The sequence below is a fragment of the Hibiscus syriacus genome, unplaced genomic scaffold, assembly GCF_006381635.1.
Source record: "Hibiscus syriacus cultivar Baekdansim isolate YM2019G1 unplaced genomic scaffold, ASM638163v2 tig00000329_pilon, whole genome shotgun sequence".
Classification (NCBI taxonomy): Eukaryota; Viridiplantae; Streptophyta; class Magnoliopsida; order Malvales; family Malvaceae; genus Hibiscus; species Hibiscus syriacus.
Window position 1 is genome coordinate 2,943,845 of NW_024061782.1, and position 22,760 is coordinate 2,966,604.

Below are 22,760 nucleotides of genomic sequence, written 5' to 3' on the forward strand. Positions count from 1 at the left end.
TAGTTCATTGTTGGAACAATGCACCAGACTCAACATCATGCTGGCCTGGTATATGAACCACGATCTTGTCGATAACTGTAAATATATTAGGCTTGTAAAGAAGAGAATGGGGGATTAATCCATTAAGTGCTTCTTTTTTATGAACATTCGGTAAAGGAGCTTAGAGGTTTTAGGGATTCTATAACTTTATCATCAAGTAAAAGGGTACAGATATAGCAAAAAGAAAAAGAGAGACATTTATGATGGCACGCTTTGAGATATGATCTGTCTCTTCTGTAAGTCAACTCGAATACGATTGAACTGCCGTTCTGTAAGCAATTTGAGTATTTTTATTTGCTAATGGCCACTAAAAAAAAAGAACACTCTCATTTAACTTTGCACAACATCATTTAGCACTGTGAAGTTTGTAGGTAAAGAAGAGTTAAGTTGCAACATGCAAATGACACTGCCTTACAATAAACCGTGTTATTCCCTTGATTGGTGTTGACGGCGTTACACAGAGTTAAAAAGCAAAACATTGGCTTAAAGCAGCAACATCATTTATTTCAGCCATGGTAATAAATGTCAGAAACTTGAATGAAGCCATATCCCATTATACATCATTAGCACGGTAGCTAGATACTCTTAAAACAGTACTACCTCAAATCAATCAACAAGAGCCATGAGCCAGATAGCAGATACTATTAATTTCATGCTACAACAATCAAGTTGAACTAATGATTAGATCATTGTCACTAAGTTAAACAAAAGTGATAATTTTAACTGACAAAAGTCCATCTAAAAAAGTTGTAACACAGAATGTGCATCTAAAGATAAACATTAAGTGTTTGTTTAAATTTCCATGTGACTGAAAATTGAGTTTGATGATTAGTGTGCTTGCTGCTCATTTGATGATGATATGCATGTTGCATTAAGCATGTGCAAGTATTTAAATTATGGCTTAAAATGAGACTAGTCACACTAGTGTAAATATTTATATTATAGAATCAATTTTGATATTTGAAAATGGTTATAAATTAACATGGAAAAATACAGCGAACAAATGTTTAATTGTGCATGTAATGATATGAATTGAGCCTTTAAAATTCAACTAAGTTGTTAGTACACATCAAAGCATGTGATGCAAATTATGAAATAATGTGTTATGACAAAATGTATAAATACAAGTAATGTGAATTTGAGTATGCTCCTTCTGTTGAAAATTCAATATTAGCCTAAATAAGTTCACACCTAAATTAATTTGATGTCATTGCTTACATCAATTTAGTTTTGATGTCATTGCTTACATCAATTTAGTTAGGTGAAAATTAAATATTTTTCTCATGTTTTAATTTCAATGGTTTAGATTTTTTAGTGCTTATTTTAATGAGTGGTTTAGATTGTTTCTTGTAACCTATAAATACCCTACTTGTATTTGAGTTTTATCATCCAACAATCAAAGCTTAATTATAAGCATTTGAAAGCTTTCTTAAGAGTTCTTCCCTTTTGCAATTTTGTGAGATTATTCTAAAGAGTTTTTTCTTCTTCTCGATCAATTAGAGTTTTTACTCTATTTTGATTCAACAATTGGTATCAGAGCCACGTTTTTAAGGTCTCTTGAAATTCTGAGTATGCTCTGTGGTTACAGTTTTTAATTGATCTTCCACATCAGAAAATATTTCTTGAGTTATTGTCGGGGTTATTACAAACCTTGTGGAGCTTCTTTGTGTTTAGAGTAATTTAGTACTCTGCACGTTTGTTACTCAAGCTTGTTCGGTGTAGTCAAAGCCTTGCCGTAAAGATGGGTGATCTTCAAGTAGTTGGAGGAAGCAAGAAGCTCAACAACAAAAACTACAACACGTGGGCAACATGTATGGAGTCATACTTACAAGGTCAAGACCTTTGGGAGGTTGTCGGTGGTGGTGAAGTTACACAACCGACGACAGAAGATGCCAATGGAATCTTACGAAAGTGGAAAATTAAAGCAGGCAAAGCAATGTTTGCTTTAAAGACCACAATTGAAGAAGAAATGTTGGAGCATATTCGGGATGCTAAAACATCAAAGGAAGCATGAGACACTTTTGTTACACTCTTTTCGAAGAGGAACGATACAAAATTGCAACTTCTCGAGAATGAACTTCTATCAATGGCGCAACGCGACATGGCGGTTGCCCAATACTTTCACAAGGTGAAGTCGATATGTCGCGAAATTTTAGAATTAGATCCGACAGTTGCTATTGGGGAAGCCAGGATAAAAAGAATAATTGTCCATGGTTTGAGACCCGAATATCGAAGGTTTGTTGCCACTGTACAGGGATGGCCGACACAACCATCGCTTGTTGAGTTCGAAAATTTGCTTGTAAGTCAAAAAGCCATGGCCAAGCAAATGGGAGGAGTCTCGCTGAAGGGTGAAGAAGAAGCGCTCTACACCAGCAAAAGCAGAGACACTTTTCAGCGGTATACTGGCAGTGGATCTAAAAAGAATGGTGACAAGGTGAAAAATTACCAAGGAAAGGGAGGCCCTCATTCAGGGGGAGCATCCAAGAATCGCGGTAATAGTAGAAAGTTCGATGGCAAGTGTTATAACTGCGGGAAAATGAGTCACATGGCAAAAGACTGTTGGACCAAGAAAAAGCATGTTGAAAGTAATACTGCTACTTCTTGTTCGAAGGAGAATGATGAAGATGGTTGGGATGCTGAAGCGTTATTTGCTACGGAGGAAGAAGAATTAGCTCTCACGGTAACAACACCAGAACATATTGACTACAAGAATGATTGGATCATAGATTCTGGCTGCTCAAATCATATGACGGGTGAAAAACAGAAGTTGCAAAACCTGTCTGAGTACAATGGAGGTCGTGTGGTGGTGACAGCTGATAACTCAAGGTTACCGATAACTCACATCGGAAAGACAATAGTTACGCCTCGATATAATACTAACCAGGTGCAACTCCAAGATGTTTACCATATCCCAGGAATGAAGAAAAATTTGCTATCTGTGGCTCAACTAACATCATCAGGCCATTATGTCTTATTTGGTCCCCAAGATGTGAAGGTTTATCGTGACGTCAAAATATCAGAAACACCAAAAATGGAGGGACGACGTTTGGAATCAATTTACGTGATGTCAGCAGAGTCTGCATATGTAGACATGACAAGGAAAAATGAGACATCAGATCTATGGCACATGCGGTTAGGTCACGTTAGCTATTCCAAGCTAAGTGTGATGGTGAAAAAGTCGATGCTTAAGGGGTTTCCTCAACTAGACGTGAGAACAGACACGGTCTGTGCGGGATGCCAGTATGGTAAAGCACACCAATTACCATATGACAAGTTGAAGTTTAAAGCAAAAGAACCGTTGGAGTTGGTTCACTCTGATGTGTTCGGACCGGTTAAGCAACAATCAATTAACGATATGCGATACATGGTAACATTCATTGATGACTTCTCCAGGTATGTGTGGGTTTTCTTTATGAAAGAAAAATCTGATACTTTCTCAAAGTTTAAAGAGTTTAGAGACTCAGCTGAAGGAGAAGTGGGAAAGAAGATATGTTGCTTGCGCACAGACAACGGAGGAGCATATAGATCAAATGAGTTCTCTCAATACCTAAGGGAATGCCGAATATGTCATCAGTACACTTGTGCCAACACGCCACAACAGAATGGTGTAGCAGAAAGAAAAAACCGGCATCTTGCAGAAATTTGTCGAAGTATGCTACATGCAAAGAATGCACCTGGAAGGATTTGGGCCGAAGCAATGAGGACTGTAGCCTTTGTGATCAACAGACTTCCTCAACCAAGGTTAGGATTTGTTTCACCCTTTGAGAAACTATGGAACATAAAACCTACAGTTAGCTACTTTCGAGTATTTGGCTGTGTATGTTATGTGTTTGTTCCTGATCATTTACGGAGCAAATTTGACAAGAAAGCTATTAGATGTATCTTTGTGGGATATGACAGCCAGAGAAAGGGGTGGAAATGTTGTGATCCAATTAGTGGAAGATGCTACACGTCACGAAATGTGGTATTTGATGAAGCATCTTCTTGGTTGTCCTCAGAGAAGGAGGTGTTGCCAGATTCGAGAGAATTTAGAGACAAACTACAATAAAAGATGGGGGAGCATGCTGTTCAACTCCAAACAAGTTCAGATGAATCAGAAGATCCAAATGGAAATGATGTCAAAAAAAGAGTGACTCAGAATCCTTGGCAAACTGGCGTGTATCAACAACCAAACGAAGAAGGTGGGCCTAGTGAAACAGAAGAATCAATTCCACAATCTCAACTCTGAAGGTCAACAAGAATACGAAGGCCAAATCCCAAATATGCCAATGCAGCTATAATTGAAGAATACAAAGAGTTCTAAGTGGATGACAGCTATGAAAGAAGAGATCAATGCACTTCAGCAAAATCAAACTTGGGATATTGTACCAAAGATAAAAATGTGAAACCCATATCTTGCAAATGGGTTTACAAGATAAAGCACCGTCCAGATGGGTCAATCGAGAGGTACAAAGCGTGATTGGTAGCTTGTGGTTTCTCTCAACAGTATGGACTAGACTATGATAAAACATTTAGTCCAGTGGCGAAACTTACAACCGTACGAGTCTTACTTGCACTTGCAGCCAACAAAGACTGAACTTGTGGCAGATGGATGTGAAGAATGCTTTTCTTCATGGAGAACTAGATCGAGAGATCTACATGACCCAACCAATGGGTTTTCAGAGTCAAGATCATCCTGAATATGTGTGTAAGCTGCGAAAAGCACTCTACGGATTGAAACAAGAACCTAGGACGTGGTATGGTAAGATTGCTGAATTTCTAACGAAAAGTGGTTATTCAGTAACACCTGCAGATTCTAGCTTGTTTGTCAAAGCCAATGAAGGTAAGCTAGCTATCGTGCTAGTGTACATGGATGACTTAATCATAACCGGTGATGATGAGGCAGAAATTCTTCAGACGAAGGAGAATTTATCAGTTCGTTTCCAGATGAAGGAACTTGGACAACTTAAGCACTTCCTTGGTCTAGAGGTTGATTGCACACACGAAGGAATATTTCTATGTCAACAGAAATATGCTAAATATTTGTTGAAGAGGTTTGGAATGCTCGAATGCAAGTCAACTTCAATGCCAATGGAACCAAATATCAAAATGTGTGCACATGAAGGAAAAGATTTGGAAAATGCAACAATGTATCGACAATTGGTAGGTAGTCCGATCTACTTAACCTTGACCCGACCTGACATTTCTTATGCAGTTGGTGTGATGAGTCGGTATATGCAAAATCCAAAGAAACCTCATTTGGAAGCAGTTCGACGAATACTGAGATATGTGAAGGATACAATTGACTATGGTCTTTTGTACAAGAAAGGTGAAGACTGCAAGTTAGTTGGTTATTGTGATGCTGATTATGCAGGAGATCATGACACCAGGAGATCAACAACTGGATATGTGTTTAAGCTTGGCTCCGGAACAATTTCTTGGTGTAGCAAAAGATAACCAACGGTATCATTGTCAACCACTGAAGCTGAGTATCGAGCAGCAGCAATGGCATCTCAAGAGAGTACATGGTTGATACAGTTGATGAATAATCTACATCAACCAGTAGATTATGCAATTTCGTTGTATTGTGACAACCAATCGGCAATTCGGCTGGCGGAGAATCCTGTCTTTCATGCAAGAACTAAACATGTGGAAGTATATTACCACTTTGTTAGGGAAAAAGTTTTGCAAGAAGATATTGAGATGAGGCAAATCAAGACAGATGAGCAAATTGCTGACTTGTTTACAAAAAGCTTGAGTGTTGGAAAGTTTGAACATTTCCGTCGTCAGCATGGCGTGATTCAAAGAATGGAGGCTAACATTGAGGGAGAGTGTTGAAAATTCAATATTAGCCTAAATAAGTTCACACCTAAATTAATTTGATGTCATTGCTTACATCAATTTAGTTTTGATGTCATTGCTTACATCAATTTAGTTAGGTGAAAATTAAGTATTTTTCTCATGTTTTAATTTCAATGGTTTAGATTATTTAGTGCTTATTTTAATGAGTGGTTTAGATTGTTTCTTGTAATCTATAAATACCCTACTTGTATTTGAGTTTTATCATCCAACAATCAAAGCTTAATTATAAGCATTTAAAAGATTTCTTAAGAGTTCTTCCCTTTTGTAATTTTGTGAGATTATTCTAAAGAGTTTTTTCTTCTTCTCGATCAATTAGAGTTTTTACTCTATTTTGATTCAACACCTTCTTCAAGTGTAGTATAATCTGCTTTTGGGGTCTCAAATCAATTAAAAAATAGATGCAAAATAGAGCAAATAAAAATGATTTTTAAAGAAATATTTATTACAAAGGCAAGAGACATTTACAATAAAAATCTATGAATGTTGGAAAATTCGACAGATTATTTTTTTGGGCAGTGTAGTAGTTAATTAATATTCTTATGTGTAAATGGCATGGAAGTAAATATTGATGTGGATTTTTTTTTGGGTAGTCTTGAGAGATTATTAACTTTAAGGGCCCCATTTTTTATATCTTTATAATTAAGGTCTTCATTTTTTCATTTTTATAGTTAGGTCCCTATTTTTTAAATATTATTTTTTGTCTTTATAATTGAGGTTCTAATTTTATTCAATCTCACTTTTATCGTTATAATTGAAGTATCTAATTTTTCAATCCCTTTTTTTATCTTTATAATCGATGCCTCTAATTTTGTAATCTTACTTTCTAACTTTTAATTGAGGCCCTTAAGTTTTTTCAATCTCACTTTCTATCTTTACAATTGAGGTCTCTAAGTTTTTTCTACCTCTATAATTGAAGCCCCTAATTTTTTAATCCCACTTTTTTTAACTTTATAATGAGGCCCTTAAGTTTTTTTTCCCTTAAGTTTTTTTAATTTCACTTTTTACCTTTATAATTGAGGTCCATAAGTTTTTAATTTCACTTTTTACCTTTATAATTGAGGTCCATAAGTTTTTCCAAACTCAATTTTTATCTTTATAATTGAGGCCCCTAAGTTTTTTTAGTCTTGATTATACCTTTATAATTGAGACTCCTATTTTTTTTTTCAATCTCAATTCCTATCTTTATAATTAAGACCTCTAAATTTTTTCAATTTAATAAAGTTCTCAAATTCTCATCCTTTTCTCCATCTCTCTCATTAATTCATTTAATTTTGAATTAAATCTAATCACATTTTCTCTTTTTGTTTTTTTTTACAAATTGCATTTTCAATTTACAAAATATTCTTTAACTTTAATCTTCTCTAATCTCCATTGTTCTTTATTTTTTTAATTTATTATTCAAAATCAAGCTTCATTTCATAATTCATACCCACATTTATTTTTTATTCTTTTATTTAAGGAGTTTTATTAACAAAACAATGAAACTAATGTTCGAAAAAGTTTAATCATTTTTCTATGATATTAAATTAATTTTTTAAAGTAATAGAATATACTTTTTTCTATAAGGACATATTTTTGAGCTTTCGCTCAAGACTCCAAAAATGTTCGAGACAACTCAGACTCAGACTAATATTACTAATATCAAATCAAATCAATGGAGGAAATATCTTTGTTATTGGGCATGTCGTGACTGTGTAGCCAAAATTTAACATGGTTACGTGACATCTTTGGTAAATATCATATCTTGTTTTTGGGCATCAAAGTTTCTGTTTGGTCTTGTATTGATTTTCTCGGCTACGTGACATCTTTGGTGAATATCATATTTGTTATAAAATCACATTAGTTTTGTAGTTCATGGGCGATGACAACTAGGAAGTTGCAGTAGCACTTGGTCAAATAAATAAACCTATCCTCCATTTCAATTCGTATTGATGAGCTCTGTTGCTAACGTTGCGTTGGGAAATAAACGAGTAATTTCCCTATAACCATATTAGTGAGAATACAAAATAAAAGCGAAAAAATAATATCCGAAATTGATAACGGAGTTCAACCAATTTTGCATGCGTCTCCGAACTGCTGCAGATCTTTTACTAAAGAGAGAAAATTTACAATTGTTTACAAAACACTCACAACTCACAAGAAAGCTCTCTAGTATAGGGAGAAAGAAATGATTTTTGGGATGATTTTGAAGCTAAATGGGTTAGGGTATTTATAGTTTAAGCTTAAGGACTAATCTTGTAAATATCCTAAAGTATGCAGAGACTAAACTACAATTAACTCTATTACATTTTAAATAAAAAATTGGGGCACCAAATTCGGTGCCCCTTTTGTTGAAAAACACTCCCCCTTTGCCCTCTTTGTCTGACTTTCACGTTCAACAATCTCTCACTTGAAGGCTGATTTTAATCTTTCTTCATACCTCGATCAATGCAGTAGCATTTCTGGTCTTGTTACTCTAGCATGCCAACTGAAGCTGAACACAACTTCAGTTTGTCCGTAGTCACCGTCTTTGTTAACATGTCTGTCGGATTTTGAGCTCCACTAATCTTTTCAAGTTTCAAAATCTCATCTTCCAGAAGAGACCGGATAAAATGATATCGCAATTGTATGTGCTTCGTCCTGGAATGAAAAGACGGATTCTTCGCTAGATGGATAACACTTTGACTATCGCAATACAAGATATTGTTTTCTTGTTTCTTGCCTAACTCTTCCAAGAAAATTTGGAGCCAAACCATCTCCTTGCTGGCTTCCGTAACAACGACATATTTTGCTTCAGTTGTGGAGAGAGCAACTATCTTCTATAGTTGAGAAACCCAACTCACTGTAGTACCTCCTAGAGTATAGACATACCCTATAGTGCTCCTTCTGATGTCAACATTTCTGGCTAAGTCAGCATCTACATAGTCTGGCAGTATCGTATCTCAACCTTTGAAACAAAGTGTTTTATTTATGGTACCCCGCAGATATCTGAGGATCCATTTGGCTGCTTCCTAGTGTACCTTGCCCGAATTATTCATGTATCTGCTAATAGCTCCCACTGCATGAGCAATATATGGTCTGGTACAAACCATGTCATACATTAGACTTCCAATTACTGAGGCATACAACACATTTACCATGTGTGCACGTTATTCCTCCATCTTTGGTGATTGTTCTTTGGAGAGTCTAAAATGAACACCTAAAGGTGTACTTACTGGTTTAACATCTTGCATGTTGAACCTAGAGAGTACTTTGTTGATGTACTAACCTTGTGATAACATCCAAGTCCCCTACTTTGTGTCTCTCTTAATCCTCATCCCAAGAATCTTCTTTGCAGCGCCCAGATCCTTCATAGCAAACTGCTTCGATAATTTTTGCTTCAAGTTTATAATATCTTGTATGTCTGAGCCTGCAACGATCATGTCATCAACGTACAATAATAAAATAGTGAAGCTGTTGTCGAACCTCTTGATGTAGCAACAATGATCTGATTGGCATATAGTAAAACCATTGCTACTCATGAAGCTATCGAACTTCTTGTACCACTATCTAGGAACTTGTTTTAAACCATACAAGCTCTTCTTCAACCTGCATACCAAGTTTTTCTTGTATGCCTTTATGAAGCCTTCTGGCTGTCTCATATAGATAGATTTCTTCTTCCAAATCACCATGAAGGAAAGCTGTCTTCACATCTAAATGCTCAAGATGTAGATTCTCTGCAACTACAATTTTTAACACCAATATGATTGTAGATAATTTCACGACTAGAGAGAAAATTTCATTGTAGTCAATACTTTCTTTTTGCTGAAAACCTTTGACAACCAATCTTGCTTTGTAGCGTTTACTCCCAGCGTGCTATTCTTTGATCTTGTAAATCCACTTGTTATGGAGCGCTTTCTTGCCTGGTGGTAATTCAGCTAATTCCCACCTCTGATTTGACATAAGCGAACCCATCTCATCTTTCATGGAAGATTCCCACTTGACTGAATCCTCCACCTGCATTGCTTTATCATAACACTCTGGTTCACCATTGTCAGTCAGCATCAAGTAGTGCAAAGAAGGCGAATAACGCTAGGTTGCTTTAGGAATTATGGAGGAGCGTCTTAGTTCCAGTGTGCATGGTTCTTCTTGAACTGCTTCAGGACTGATCTGAACATCATTTTCAGAAATCTCCTCGAACTCAGCAAGTTCCTTTGTTTTAACTTGGATATTGGAGCTACTTGATTCTATGGTTGACATGTCTTTGTACATCACATTCTCATTGAAAATGATGTCTCTGCTTCTGATGATCTTTCGATTTTCGTAGTCCCAAAATCAATAACCGAACTCATCACCACCATAACCAACAAAGACACATTTGTTGAACTTAGCATCAAGTTTACTTCTTTCAGTAAAGTTTATGTGTACATAAGAAATACAACCAAACACTCTTAAGTGTGAAAGGTTTATTTATTTCTTGCTCCAAACTTTCTCTGGTATTCCACCATCCAAGGGAACTGAGGTCCCACATTTGATCAGGTAAGCTGCAGTGTTGATAGCTTCAGCCTAAAGTAATTTGGGCAAGCCGACATGTATCCTTATGCTTCTGGCACGTTCATTCAGAGTTCTATTCATGCGCTCTGCTATGCCATTATGCTGCAGTGTCATGGGAACTGTTGTCTCCATCTTGATCCCATTGTTTGTGCAGAAATCTCTGAATCTACTATTTATGTACTCTCCTCCATTGTCAGACCTCAACCACTTGACTTTCAAACCAGTCTCATTTTCCACCAAGGCCTTCCATTTTCTGAAGGTATCAAAGACTTCTGATTTATTCTTCAAAAAATAAACCCACACGTTTCTTGTAGAATCATCGATGAAGGTGACATAATATAGTGAGCCTACAAGAGATGGAATTGGAGATGATCCCCATACATCAGTATGAACCAACTCTAACTTTTTTGCCTTGGGTCTCTTGACAGTCTTCCCAAAACTAAATTTCTTTTGTTTGCCAAAGATGCAATCCTCACATAGTCCGACATCTACACTCTTTAGATCCGGTAACTTCCCTTTTGACAAAAGTGTCTTCATCCTTGTCTCGCTCATATGGCCAAGCCTTTGGTGCCATATGTTTGATTTTCCATCAGCATCTGCTACTGAAATGATATTCTCTAAATTTGAGGTTACATAGAGAGTACCAGTCTTCTTACCACGAGCAATGACGAGTGCTCTTTTGGTAATATTCCATTTACAGCCTGAAAAGGTTGTACTATATCCTTCTCCATCAAGCTGTCCTATAGAAATCAAATTTCTTTTGAGGCCAGGAATATGTCTCACTCCTTTCAGCTTCCAGGTGGTCTGGTTTGGCAACTTTAGTCATATGTCTCCTTTTTCGACGATTTCCAAGGTTTCATCATCAGCTAGATGAACCTTCCCAAAATCACGATTGATATAGTTCTTCATGATTTCTTAGCATGGGGTGGAGTGGAAAGATGCCTCTGAGTCCAAGATCCATGATTCAATCGGACTATTGAAGCTTAGAATCATGGCATCACCTATCTCATCTGTCATATTGGTAGATTCCTGTGCGCCGGTATCTTTCTTCAGTGCTCGACAATCTCTTTTAAAGTGACACTTCTTGCCACAATTATAACAGGTAAAATCTTTCTGTCTCGTTCTTGATTTTCCCTTTCTGGATTTCGATCTGTCATGATTTGAATTTCTTTATGAAGTTCTCCCTCTAGACTCCGTGTACAAGGCTGAGGAGATTGATGCTTCTCTCGATTCTCTCCGTCGAATTTCTTCACTCAATACCAGATCTCGATCATTGTCGAATTTCAATTTGTTGTTTCCTGACGAGCTGCTGACTGCTGTAACAGTAGCATTCCAACTTTCTGGTAAAGATGATAAGAGAATTAAAGCTCAAACTTCATCATCGAATTCAATTTCCATGGAACTCAACTGGGTTGTGATTGTGTTGAGTTCATTTAAGTGTTGAGCCACTGATGCCCCTTCCGACATCCGCAAATTGAATAATCGCCTCATCAAATGAACTTTGTTTGAGGCCAATGACTTCTCATACATGATGGAGAGAGCCTCCATAAGACCCGCTGTGGTATTTTTCTTTTCTATGTTGAAAACAACATTGCAGGATAACGTTAGTCGGATAACTCCAAGGGCTTGTCTGTCGAGAAGAGCCCAGTCTTCATTCTTCATGCCCTCTGGTTGCTTTCCTGAGAGAGGTTGATATAGATTTTTCTGGTACATAAAATCTTCAATCTGCATCTTCCAAAAGCTAAAGTCCGCACCATCGAACTTTTCAATTTTCACCTTCCCTTCGTCTGCAGCCATCGCTCCCACTCGAATTTGTCTTCGTTTGGATCATTTCTGACAATTCTTGCGAACCACCGTGTATTAGAACACCTCCGTCGACAAATTCGTATCGCCGACAAAATTTACTATTCACAAAATATACTATTCATGTGAATAGTAATAAATAGTAACATCGCAAAAAATTGACAAAATTCACAACCAAAAGCTCTGATTATCAGTTGTTGGGAAATAAACGAGTAATTTCCCTATAACCAGATTAGTGAGAATGTGAAATAAAAGCGGAAAAATAATACCCGAAATTGATAACGGAGTTCACCCAATTTTGCTTATGTCTCCGGACTGCTGCAGATCTTTTACTAAAGAGAGAAAATTTACAAGTGTTTACAAAACACTCACAACTCACAAGAAAGCTCTCTAGTATAGGGAGAAATAAATGTTTTTTGAGATGATTTTGAAGCTAAATGGGTGAGGGTATTTATAGTTGAAGCTTAATGACTACTCTTGTAAATACCCTAAAGTGTACAGGGACTAAAATGTAATTAACCCTATTACATTTTAAATAAAAAAATTGGGACACCGAATTGGTGCCCTTTGTGGAAAAACACTCCCCCTTTGTCTGACTTTCACGTTCAACACGTTGCTATAGTGACAATGAAGATAAGAATTTAACTATGAATCACCAAGTGAATAATTTATTATAAAACAATAACATCAATGATAATATCGTTACTTTCGAAACTTTAGTGTTGGAAAAAGAAATTTACTCACATTCCAATAATTATTATTGTAGTTTATTCTTGTTTCACGTGATCAAACGGTATCAAGTAAACCAGTTTAATGTGTCGCATCAATTGGGACAACGACTATTAACATTAGTAATTGTTTTGTTATTTTTAAAGCTTTAGGGTTAAAAAAATGTAATCATAATTCAATGATTATTTAGATAATTTACCCCAAGCACAAGACTGATGGCGAAACGTCTTTGTCTAAGACCAACAGAAAATAAATTGGCAGTGCCCAACCTCTCGTTCAGCCAAACAACCGTAAAGGAATTTATCCAAAACCATTAATTAAAATTCCTGTTAATGAATTCAAGCGCGTGAAGTGAGTAACCCAAATCATGCATCATGCTATACTTACAGTAAAACTTTTAATAAGTAATGTAGTTCAATGTCTGACAATTAAATTTGTATAATTCGTTAATCTACAAATTACTTACGACTGAATATATACATTAAAGACATGATCTATATATATTCTAACCAAGACTGGAAGAGGAATGAACCGCTTACGATCACAATCAATCCATCTTAAACGTACATGCAATTTTCTTTTTCTTCATGATGATCTTTTATCTTCATCCAAACATTGATCAAAGGTCATTCTTTTACTGATTGTGACTTTCCACTTAAATAAAAAAGATATAAATTACCAATTATTGATGAGTTAAATTTGTTGTCATCAAAAATAGTCAAAGCATGTTTAATGTGATGACATTAATGGATGACATTATGCTTTGAAGAATACCCTTCTTTACCGGATCTTGAACAACTTATTTACTCAATTCCCTTCATTGGATCTTTGGTAACAGGCCATGGCTTCTCCTGTGTTAAGGGGCATATTGAAACAAGCAAAAGGGTTTGGCCAAAGGAGATTAGTTTCAATCCAAATCCATGGTGTTCCACGAGATGCAGTTCAGGTTTTCATTCGATTCTTGTACTCTTCCAGGTAATTACAATGTTAAATTTTCTGGGAAAATGAAATGGAAAGTTAAGTTTTCTCTGGTTTCAGTGTCGCTGAGTGGTTGCATCAGGCAATCATGCCACCACGAGCTAATTGTTGAATTTTGCTCTGTAGTTATGACTTATGAGAAAGAAGAAATGAAGGAATTTGTGCTGCCGTTGTTGGTGCTTTCACACGCATATGTTGTTCCTCAGTTGAAGCGAGTTTGTGAACAGCAGCTTGAGCATGGATTGCTTACCATAGACAATGTAGTCGACGTCTTCCAGCTTTCGTTACTGTGTGACGCGCCCCGGCTCTCGCTGATCACTCACGGTAAGATCCGATCGAACTTGAAGACTGTTTCGGCAACCGAAGGGTGGGAAGCAATGAAGGAAAGCCATCCGACACTTGAGAAAGAACTTGTGGAATCCATGAATGATGGAGAAAATGTAAATGGCATTACAATAAGTTCTACTTCCCTTTTATCCATTTGTTGCAGCACTTGGATCTTAATCTTTAAACTCAAATGTTATAAATGCAATTCTCCAGATGCACAAGGATCATAAAACCGGGAAATCAAATGAGCAGCAGATATGCATTCAACTATGCGAAGCGATGGAGGCACTTGTTCACATTTTCAGAGATGGTTGCAGGACAATTGGTCCACGTGATAAGGATTTGAAAGATGACCGAACAACCTGCAAATACGGAGCCTGCAGCAAAGGGCTGGAATTCCTTGTTCGCCATTTTTCTAGTTGCAAGCTCAGAGTCCCTGGAGGCTGCGTTCATTGCAAAAGAATGTGGCAGCTACTCGAGTTACACTCCCGCCTCTGTGCTGATTCGAGTCCCTTTGTGCAGGTATTTTAGAATGTCTAAACTTCATGCTTGATGTCAATCTTAATTCACTAAAACAAACCATTTTCAGGAATTTTATGAGTTTGCTCATACCTAAAATTTTAAAAATTCATTTCGCTAAAGATGAGTAAACAAAGCAAGAAGGACGAAATCAGGTGGAAAATACTAGTGAAAAAAAATATTAAGAACAAAGAGGAGTGAAGGTGCACCATTCTCCGTGTCCTCAAAATCCATCTCTTCAACATAAACCCAACCTTTTATTCAAGCTCTGCCCCTGCTACCATCGACAGCATCGGGTTCATTATTAAAAAAACATATGTACACAATTAAATTCAAATAAACAAATTTCACCCAAGGCTAACGCTAGTACTAATCCCGTTTGAACAAATAGTTCGATTTTTGTACATAGATAGCCTTGAGTCATTTGTAAATATTCTTTTTTATCCTAACTTTGTAAATATTGGTGAAATATGAGACATGTTTTTGACCTGATTTATATAAGGATTTATTTAATATTTATATTTATTACATATTTGAACCCTTGAAATAACAAGAAATTTGAATCTCTTAAACCATAGAAATAATATATTCTTTTCCTAAAAAAATGTATAGGAATATGATCAAAAGATACTATGAAGTAATTTTTGTTTCTTTGGACTGGCGTTTTCTTCATTTCAGTGCCAGATGTATATGATAATGATGGTACCCTTTCAAAATTTTACTCTATCCTTCTTGTTGCATAGTCTCTGGTTTACATAATCAGCCAACAGCTATTTCTCCATGTGAGTTTATATGCTATTTGCCCCACTTCTTTACAGACATGATCCAATATTGACAGGAAATATCTCACAATCAGGAAGATTCTGAAAGGGTGAGCTTCTTCCTTGGCTGCCTTCCCATGAAAATGTTCCTTACCTTCATTCACAAGCAATAAAGTTTTTCGTTCATCATCCTTGATCTTAGCAATCTCTTAGAAACATATTTATGGAGTTGAAGAAATTCCCTACATATCTGGCTTTTTCATATTGTACAACCAATCACGCCTTGCCACATTTTTAAATAATATATATTTTTTAAATAAATCTGGGATGAATACAACACAATATTTGTTAAAAATGAATGCTTACACCCTGACATTTGTAATGCTCGAACTCGAGTCGTAAAGGGATGACAACAAGTCCTTTAACCATTCGCTTAATTCATACAAAATAATATCTAATTTTGAGTTATTAAAAAAAGGATCTTACACATTAAAAAACAATATCTTTGTCCACTCGATACTATAATATTAGTTTTTCAAATTATATTTTATTTTATATAAATTAATATGACACTTGTGAAAATTATTTAAAATTACAAGTTTGATAAACTAATTATATTAATTATATGTTAAATGTAGTTTTTTTCTCAAAAAGTTAAATAATATAACCTTAAAATATTTATATGATTTTTAATTCAAATATTTATGATTTAATATTAAAGTTTAACTTGTTAAATATATATATATATCACAAAAATAATTTGATAAAATATACATCATAATCATCAAACAAAACATTGTACTTTTACATTTCTACTAAATAAACTAAATAAAGTAATACAACATTGCTAGAGTAATGTTATATTTCAATAATTTTATTTTTAATAATAATTTTATATTTTATGAACCAAACACACATGTAACTTATATATATATATATATATATTAAAATTTTAGATCCTTTACTATATTTTATTTGAAAATGTTGATCACCTTTTAAATTATTATTAGTTTATTATTAACCGATTATTTAATAATTATAAGAAACTAAGACAAATTTTTAATTCATATATTTATAATTTTATCAATTTTAATCTTAATATTTAAAATTAAATAAAAATTGTATTTAATCAAATAGTATATTTTCAATAATTTATGTTGACAATTTTTAAAGGTTCAATAAATGAAAATATAAATATAAAATATATTTAAAATCTTTTAATTTTCTGGTCTAAAATTAATAATAAAATTGAACATGTAGATAATGTTTTCAAATAAAAATAATATATTAAGTAAATTTCACATAAAAAAAAGTTTGGGACTAAATTTAATATTTAAAAGAATACAAAGACCTTTGCACATTTAAACCCATTTTTTTTCCAATTAAGTTGTAAACGTCGTCGTTTAGTAAGGAAAAGAAAAACCTGCCCTACTTTTTCGTGAAAAGCCCTGCTGTAAAGGGCCACAAGGTCCTTGAATTTCATAATCTCTATCCACCACCACGGCAGCCACCACCGTCGCCACCAGTCTTCACCCCTCTCTCCTCTCCTCTCCTCTCCTCTCCTCTCCTCTCCTCTCATCTCCTCGTCTCGCCTACCAACTCTCTCTCTTCTCTCTCTGCATATCCTCCGTCGAATCATCTCCGAAACCTCTTACTTTCCCTTCTTTCTCCACCACCACCACCACCACCAACAACAACATAAAAGAAAGCCTTCGGTTAACGGAGCTAAAGAAGCCGAAATCCTGGCTCAAAAGATTGGAAAATCCAATAGGCGCCCTGGCGCTCCTTCTAAATCTAGGGTTTACTCTGATGTCAACATTATTCGTCCTAGAGAATATTGGGACTACGAGCTCCTCACTGTTCAATGGGGGTATTTTTGTCTTCATATTTTCTCCTCTATCTACAAAGCCGTCATTATCCTTTATACCTAATCTACCCGTATTTTATTTCATTTCATTTTAATAGTTCAAATTTTGTTATTTAATGCTGATTGGCGTATGTGAGTTTGAATCTTAGTTTTTTTTAATTCTACACTGGCTAGAAAGTTCTGTTAAACTTCATGGTTAGCGGACAAATCATAGAAAATTGGTTAATTGATTGATTAGAGTACCGTTTTTGGCAGCGAACAGGATGATTACGAGGTGGTGAGGAAAGTCGGGAGAGGGAAATACAGTGAGGTGTTTGAGGGGATTCATATTACGGACAATGAGAAATGTGTCATCAAGATTCTCAAACCTGTCAAGAAGAAGAAGGTTTGTATTGCTTAAAATTGATTTTTGTGTTAAATGTCAGTTGGTTTGATTAAAAATGACTGTTTTTAATGCAGATTAAGAGGGAGATTAAAATACTGCAGAATCTTTGTGGAGGGCCCAATATTGTGAAGTTGCTGGATATAGTTAGGGATCAGCAATCTAAGACTCCAAGTCTTGTATTTGAATATGTGAATAATACGGATTTTAAAGTGCTTTATCAGACGCTATCTGACTATGATATTCGATATTATATCTATGAACTTCTGAAGGTAAGTACAAGATTTTTCTTGTTTCTTTGTTTCTTCTGAAATGCTATTGACATTGAAATTGAAGTTGAAATGAGACGCATATTTGTATTCTCAAGTCATGTTTCATTTGTCTTGGAGCTCTTGGGGCAGTAAAATTTTAAAGTTCAACCTAGGTGAATAGGCCAGAGGTCACAGTGGGGGACGGGACATGATTTCCTTTGGTTCTGATACGTTGCTTCTAGGTCAAAGAAAGAGAAGTATATCTCCTTTGTTTAAACTTCAAACTGGATCTAAATGTAGCCATTTTCCCTGTCACCGAATGTTTATCTCATATAAATCTAGAAGGTATCATTGCATTGAGACGGTGGGTATAGGCCTTGTCTATGCTACCTAAACTTGAGTGTATGTATTTGACATGGCTATACTCAATCTTTTCTCTCTCTCAATGTTTTTGATTGATCTTTTCCCTTACTCCATAGGTAAATATTTGTCTGAAAGAAATGCTTCAGGGAAAGTGAAGACTCTTTAACATACCTTCTGCAATACGTGCTTGAGCAGTTGGATTATTTTGAAACACATATTGGTTCTAATTTTAAGAAAGCATAGAAATTGCCCAGATATCTTTGCAATTTGATAATGCCATTTTGACAATAGATTAAAAAAATTAGTGTTAGTATCCAAGATTATACCCCAGATGTTTTAATTTGTTCCTATTTATTTGGAATTGGAGAATCTTATATGAGGATAGATGCCATAGACTGGAAGGATTTTATATGTGCACGGTTTCCTAAATATTTAAATATGCATAGATTGATTTTGTGACATTATGAATATAAATATGCAATCTTGTGGATGCTGTCATACTTCCTGCTGCAATTGATGCGTTATATTATTAAAATTCTTTACTGGATGCTTTTCTGCCTGTCATAATTGAAAATTTGCATAAGGTGTTTGACATAGTCAATTGTGACAATTGCTATTTTATGATACGTAATTGTTGTCTGTAGAACCTTCTGTGGTGTAATCACAGTTTTTTAAACTTTAGCTGATGTTTGTGCATGATTATTTGCCATGGATTCAAAAACATTCAGCAGATCTAGATTTCTTTATAAGAAATGTAAATTGGCATTTTTTATTTTCTTAGTAAAGAAAAGAGTTCAAATTTTAACTTTTGTTGGTCTTTATTTTAGGCTTTGGATTATTGCCACTCACAAGGTATTATGCACCGAGATGTGAAGCCCCATAATGTGATGATTGATCATGAACAGAGGAAACTTCGTCTTATTGATTGGGGCCTTGCAGAGTTCTATCATCCTGGGACAGAATATAATGTTCGTGTTGCTTCCAGGTGTGTATCCCTTTTGGCGTTTTGTCCTAAGTTATAAGTTGTTCAAGTGGCCAATATACATTTTAGCAGTCTGTTTCCCACAGCCTTTTGATTAGAACTACTTATCTGTCTTAAATATAGCATTACCAAAAGATCCTTAGTTGTTTTTGAATTGGATAGTGGTTATCTTTTTGAGGAAATGCCTTTTCACTTGCCAATTCGCGGTGTTCAAATTCGTTGAACACAGCCACAAAACCTGAGGTTGCATTACTTGTGATTCAGGTCAAAAATAGGAGAAGAAGGTGAAGCGTAGTGCTGTTATAGTAGCCTGCCTTCACTTTAAAAATTACAGCTGAATACTGATGGTATGGAGCTAGGCCATCGCCAAGAGATGCATTCCTGAGTATTATTTAAAGATGATCATTTTAGTGGATTTCATAATTCTTGTTGCCATTTGTAGCAAGTCTATCAGCTTCTTCCTTTTCGGAATCAAGCTTTCTTTGTATTAAAAATACTTTTTTCTAATTTATATGTTATTTTTCTTTCCTTTATACTTCATTCCTTGTTTGCAGATATTTTAAAGGTCCCGAGCTTCTTGTCGATTTACAGGACTATGATTACTCTTTAGACTTGTGGAGCCTTGGTTGTATGTTTGCTGGAATGGTGAGTGCTACCTTTAGATTATTTTACCCTTTTAGTCTTTATATCACTTCCTCAGATGCAGGCTTTCATAATCGTTACCCTGGTTTTTTATATATCAAATTCTCTTCCTGTACGTTTGTGGTTTTATGCAAGTAGAGCTGGACATATCTTTTGGAGAGCCTGATTATCATGATTTCACTGCTCAAAAGCCACCCTCAATATATGGTATTTGGCCATCAGGAAAATAAAATCTATTTGACCCTAGAATATGTTTAAATATTAACCGGCCTGCATTTTAATGGGGTAGAAAATCTCCATAGATGAGTGTATCTTTATCTGCTTGCGCATATACTATCCATGAGTGGCAGATAACCGTGGAGGATCGTAATTTTATATATCACCAAGGTTTTTGATGCCTCTCTCTTGAAATGCTTATTTTTAATGTTGTGCTATACAGATATTCCGGAAGGAGCCATTCTTCTATGGGCATGATAATTATGATCAACTGGCCAAGATAGCCAAGGTATGTGAATCCGTGGGTGTTTTAAGTAACAATGAACAGGCATGGCCGTATACATCCTTGTAATAAGATAGTTCTGTTTATGATGCATGTTTAGATATTTACTTCCTATTCATTATTGCTGCTGTTTTTTAGAAATGTCGTACTTATATCATGCGCTACTGAGGTCTTGGGCGAGAGTCCTTTTCTTTTAGTTGGAAATAAAATTGATTCCTATTGTTCTCAGATATTTTAATTTCCTTATCAGGTTCTTGGGACAGATGAATTAAATGCTTATCTGAATAAGTACCGCATAGAATTGGATCCACATCTTGCAGCCCTTGTTGGGAGGTTGGTGGTATATGATCTTTATGTCAAATTGATCTTGCTGAAGTGCTGTTATTTCCAATTGAGAAATATACTTTTCTTGATACAGGCACAGTCGAAAACCTTGGACAAAGTTCATCAATGCTGAGAATCAGCATCTGGCATTACCTGAGGTAGTATATTTAGCAAGTTCTTGTACTATTCAGATTGTTCTGTGTACTGTTTTTTATCTTTAACTTTCACTTGTTTTTTATTGTAAGGCCATTGACTTCCTTGATAAGTTGCTTCGATATGACCATCAAGAAAGGCCAACTGCAAAAGAAGCAATGGTAAACTCCTGATCGTTGTGAACCTATTGAACAATACTTCTGTATTTACCGGACCCCACTTTTAAGATAATATATGTACAGTGCATCTGTAGGCACCTAGCAGTGGTGTTATCTTTTAATGAGATGATTTATTTGTCATGCAGGCTCATCCTTATTTTAACCCAGTTAGGAACGCCGAAAGCAGCAGAACTTGTCCCTAACATGCTAAATTTGTGAAGCTGTCAAGCCACGGCATCTTATCTTCATTGTGCCATGCTTTGCTTGGGGAAAGATCCTGCCTGTGTAGTCCGACTGAAGATTTGGTGTTAGAGCTTTTGAGTTTAAGAAATCTTTGAAATATGTTTTATCTGTTTTTTACAACAGAAATTTCTGTTCATCATTCCAGAATTACGTATTTGCTCAAATACTTGCGAGTTCTTTCTATAAGAACATTTCCTAAATCTGATTTGAGTGTACAATAATCTTCATCCCGGATCTGATACTATATTAAAAACAGAGGTAAATTGTAACCCCTGGACCCGGCCTAAACGGTAGGATTGTAAACGAGCTGAGTAGAGTTTGAGTATTGTTGATTTTGACTCAACTTGAAAACTCTAAAATGGAGCTCGACTTAACTTGAAAACTCGTGAGTCTAAAATTTTTAAATTCGCCTTAAATTTGAAATCATGAATTGAAGCTCGTAAAAGCTCAAAAAATTCAAAATGGAAAAAAAATCTTAAACTTAACTCGATCGAAGTTTCAAACTAGAACATGAATATTAAGTACATAAAAATCTTATATTGCATTTTTTCAAAAAGCAACAAATAAATGTTAATATTATTAATAATTAATAATAAAATCTTAATATATTATATTTTTGAGTTGTTTGCCAGTTTTTTGAGTTGAGTATCAAGTAACTAGTTAGGCTTGTTAAGAACTTGAGTCGACTATATTCGAGTCGAGTATTTATCGAGCTTTGGTCGAGTTGATCTCAAGTAACTCACGATCTGTCTCGTCTTATTTACAACCCTACTAGATGGTACAACTGAGTGTAGAAGGTCGCATATCGTATTAAGATATCATTTCCATTTTCAAAATGTAATTGAAATCAATTTCAATGAATAAAATACTTATAATGGTAAAATACAAATATATATATATATATCAACATTAGAAATATGTATGAAAACATGTTCAAAATAAAATATCGGTAATATAGATACATACAAACATACATACATACAATAGTAAAAATATGAGTCACCAAAATATAATAGAGATGAGCATAAGAGAATATACAGTGGTATACAAATGGAGAACAATTGATCCTCTTGATGCCAAGTCTACTAGCGTACTTTCGGGTAATATCTGAAAAGTTAAAAATTAAAGAATAAGCTAAAAAGCTCAGTGTGCTCATTGTGGTGCATAAAAACATACAGATAAATAATTAGGCAAAAATCATTTTATAAAACATGCTTTTAAAACATGAACACTAGCCCCTTCTGTCTCGTCTTATTTACAACCCTACTAGATGGTACAACTGAGTGTAGAAGGTCGCATATCGTATTAAGATATCATTTCCATTTTCAAAATGTAATTGAAATCAATTTCAATGAATAAAATACTTATAATGGTAAAATACAAATAT

General features: G+C 35.1%; 1 protein-coding gene and 1 pseudogene across 1 annotated transcript; both read left to right on the plus strand.

Moving 5' to 3' along the window:
* Nucleotides 1-13,751: 13,751 nt before the first annotated feature.
* On the plus strand, nucleotides 13,752-14,949 carry LOC120177902 (annotated as a pseudogene).
* A 2,017-nt stretch (nucleotides 14,950-16,966) lies between these two features.
* LOC120174151 (casein kinase II subunit alpha-like) lies at nucleotides 16,967-21,537 on the plus strand (the record flags this gene model as incomplete). The annotated part of the gene is made up of 10 exons (XM_039181128.1): nucleotides 16,967-17,379; nucleotides 17,632-17,761; nucleotides 17,836-18,030; nucleotides 19,200-19,357; nucleotides 19,909-19,999; nucleotides 20,436-20,501; nucleotides 20,746-20,828; nucleotides 20,914-20,977; nucleotides 21,065-21,133; nucleotides 21,277-21,537. Coding segments are annotated over 10 exons (1,326 nt in total), but the record flags the coding sequence as incomplete, so codon positions are not given.
* Between the last annotated feature and the right edge of the window lie 1,223 nt (nucleotides 21,538-22,760).